This window comes from Myotis brandtii, unplaced genomic scaffold (genome assembly GCF_000412655.1).
Source record: "Myotis brandtii unplaced genomic scaffold, ASM41265v1 scaffold10720, whole genome shotgun sequence".
NCBI lineage: Eukaryota > Metazoa > Chordata > Mammalia > Chiroptera > Vespertilionidae > Myotis > Myotis brandtii.
The window spans coordinates 9,205-12,605 of record NW_005353644.1 but is presented as its reverse complement, the minus strand read 5'-3'; the positions used below and the strand labels follow the sequence as shown (position 1 = coordinate 12,605).

General features: G+C 48.0%; 1 protein-coding gene across 1 annotated transcript in view; it reads left to right on the top strand.

Annotated features, from left to right (window-relative positions):
* Nucleotides 1–1,043: 1,043 nt before the first annotated feature.
* Nucleotides 1,044–3,401, top strand: part of LOC106726539 (CD97 antigen-like) — a gene marked incomplete at both ends in the record, with an annotated part of 10,526 nt that continues 8,168 nt past the window's right edge. The window contains 2 exons of the mRNA XM_014541788.1: nucleotides 1,044–1,101; nucleotides 3,126–3,272. Of these exons, the coding sequence (XP_014397274.1) occupies nucleotides 1,044–1,101; nucleotides 3,126–3,272 (205 nt within the window). The remainder of the gene's footprint in view (nucleotides 1,102–3,125; nucleotides 3,273–3,401) is intronic.

Here is a 3,401-nt window from a genome sequence, read left to right as displayed (position 1 = left end):
AACCATTACTTTGAATTCTTTATCTGACAAATTACTTTCCTCCATTTCATTTAGTTTCTTTTCTGGTGATTCCTCCTTTTATTTCATTTGTGGATTGTTTCTTTGCCCCCCCCCATGTTTGCTGTTCCTTTATTTGTTTCTATGTATTAAGTCAAATTGCTATACCACCTAGATTATATGGGTTGGTCTTATGTAATAGGTGTTTTATGGGACCCAGTAGTGCAGTTTCTCAGATCTCCTGGGCTGGGTGTTCTAGGAAGACACCTTACTTTAGTCATTTGGATTCTCCTGTTTTTGTTGGGTCTTGAGAGTTATTGTCCCATTTGTGGATGGATTCTCATTTCAGGGTGTCTGATTATGTGACTCACCTCTGACCCTGTTGTGCCAGCTTTTGCAGAGGTGCTGATTGAACAGCACAGAATACAAAAAACAAAAAATAAAAATGAAGAAACAGAACAAGAATGTACACAAGACCCTCATAGCCAAGACAAAAGTGACCACCAAAGAAAAGAGAATTAGGAAAGAGAAAACAGAGCAAGAATGATAGAAAGAAAAGGAAAGAAAAAATATGGGAAGAAAATACAACACAAAAAACAAATAAACAAAAAGCACAAACCAAAAACACCAAATAATAGGGGGAAGAACCTGTAAATACAGAACTTAAATAAAGAAAATAAGAATAAAGAATTAGAGGAATAGGATAAGGAGCATGGTTTAGAATTAATGAGGGTGAAAAGAAATGAGAAGATAAGAAAAAAATTGAAAAGAAGAAGAGAGCAGATAGACCTAAATTAAGGAAGTGAAATAAGAAAATAGGAGAAAAAAAAGAGAAAGAGAAGAGAGAATAAAATTGAGTAGTCCAAAAAAAAAGAGAAAAGAATATTGAATAGGAGCAGGGAAGAGGAAAATTAGATATATGAGCAAAGCAACAGAGACTAGAGTAATTACAAATCAGATGTGGATGAATGAACCTCCGGGCAGAACTCCTGCCACAAATCCACCCAATGCCACAACACCGAGGGCAGCTATGAGTGCCGCTGCAGCCCTGGCTGGAAGCCGGTTCCTGGGTCACCCAATGCCCAAACAACACTGTTTGTGAAGGTTCGGAGTTCAGATCCCATAAGTATACATCTTCTTTTACTTGGCTGAGCCATCTGAAAGGAAGCTGCCATAGGGTTTTGGCAGAGAATGGGGCAGCATTATCAGCAATAGTGCATGCCCAGTGCAGGCAGTGAGGAGGGGGTGAACTGAGCCGGGCAGGGCTGAGTTTCAGATTCTGTTCTAATAAGGGCAGAAGTACAGCTCTGGGCGCAGCGATGCCACAGCCCACAGTCTCACCACATGGGAGCTGTCAGTGTGGCAGCCACCCTGGTTAGAAGTCCATCGCAGGTCCTGCCCTAGTCCATTGTGACCTACAGTGTGGGACATATCTTTGTGATGACACTTGCACACACTGTCCTTTCCTCGTCCACCTTGCAGGGGGCCTCTGAGCTTAATGTGCTTTTAAGGTAGAAAATGTCACCACAAATTTGTATATGTCGGGCTAGGTGGCTTTTAGGCAGGGTTTAGTGGGGTCTCCAGAGTGTAATTTGAGAGAAAGGGAAGGAGCTTTGGGGTCACGGAGTGGAGGGAGGCCTGACACTATCTCTGCTTTGTCCTCAGATGTGGATGAATGTGCCTCAGGACAGAACTCCTGCCACAAATCCACCCAATGCCACAACACCGAGGCCAGCTACGAGTGCCGCTGCAGCCCTGGATGGAAGCCTATTCCTGGGTCCCCCAATGGCCCACACAACACCATCTGTGAAGGTTCAGAGTTCAGATCCCATAAATGAACCACATCTTCTTTACTTTGCTGAGCCACCTGGAAGGCAGCTGCCATAAGGAGCTTTGGCAGAGCAGGGGCAGCACTTTCAGCAACAGTGTGTGCCCAGTGCAGGCAGTGAGGAGAGGGCACCTGGGCCAGGCAGGGCTGAGCTTCAGAAATGTTCTAATAAGGGCTTGAGTGTGGCAACCTCCCTTGTTAGAAGTCCATCACAGGCCCTCCCATAGACTATCCTGCCCCACAGTAAGGGTCAAGGGTTTGGGATGACATTCAGCCCTGCCCTGTCTACCTTACAGAGGTGCTCTGAACTTATGGAGCTTTTACAGTGGAATATGTAACCACAACTTTGTATATGTCGGTGTAGGTGGGTTTTAGGTAGGGTTAAGCATTGTGTCCTGGGTGTAATTTGAAAGAATGTGCCGGAGCTTTGAGATCAGGGAGTGGAGAGAGGGCCTGACACTCTCTCTGGTTTGTCCTCAGATGTGGATGAATGCACCTCCGGGCAAAACTCCTGCCACAAATCTACCCGATGCCAAAACACCGAGGGCAGCTATGAGTGCCGCTGCAGCACTGGCTGGAAGCCTATTCCTGGGTCCCCCAATGGCCCACACAACACCATCTGTGAAGGTTCAGAGTTCAGATCCCATAAATGAACCACATCTTCTTTACTTTGCTGAGCCACCTGGAAGGCAGCTGCCATAAGGAGCTTTGGCAGAGCAGGGGCAGCACTTTCAGCAACAGTGTGTGCCCAGTGCAGGCAGTGAGGGCTTTGGCAGGGAAGGGGCAGCACCATCAGCAATGGTGTGTGCCCAGTGCAGGCAGTGAGGAGAGGGCACCTGGGCCAGGCAGGGCTGAGCTTTGGATTCTGTTCTAATAAGGGGATTAGTGTCACTCCGGGCACAACGGTGCCACAGCCCACAGACTCAGCACGTTGCAGCTATCAGTGTGTCAGCCTCCCTGGTTAGAAGAACATCACAGGTCCTCCCACAGTCCATCCTGCCCCACAGGTTGGGGTCCAGCTTTGGAATGACACTGGCACACACACAAGCACACACACACACACACACACACACACACACACACACAACACAGTCCTGCCCTGTCCACCTTGGAGGGGTGCTCTGAGCTTATGCTGCTTTTACAGTGGAAAATGTCACCACAAGTTTGTATACAATAGGACTAGTTGGCTGTTAAGCAGGGTGTACCTGGGGTGTCCTCGGTGTACTTTGAGAGAAGGTGCAGGAGGGTAATGTGCAGAGAATGGAGGGAGGGTCTGAAACTCTCTCTGATTTGTCCGCAGATGTGGATGAATGCACCTCCGGGCAAAACTCCTGCCACAAATCCGCCCAATGCCACAACACCGAGGGCAGCTATGAGTGCCGCTGCCGCCCTGGCTGGAAGCCGATTCCTGGGTCCCCCAATGGCCCAAACAACACCGTCTGTGAAGGTTCGGAGTTCAGATCCCATAAATGAACCACATCTTCTTTACTTGGCTGAGTCTTCTTAAAGGCAGCTGCCATAAGGAGCTTTGGCAGGGAAGGGGCAGCACCATCAGCAATGGTGTGTGCCCAGTGCA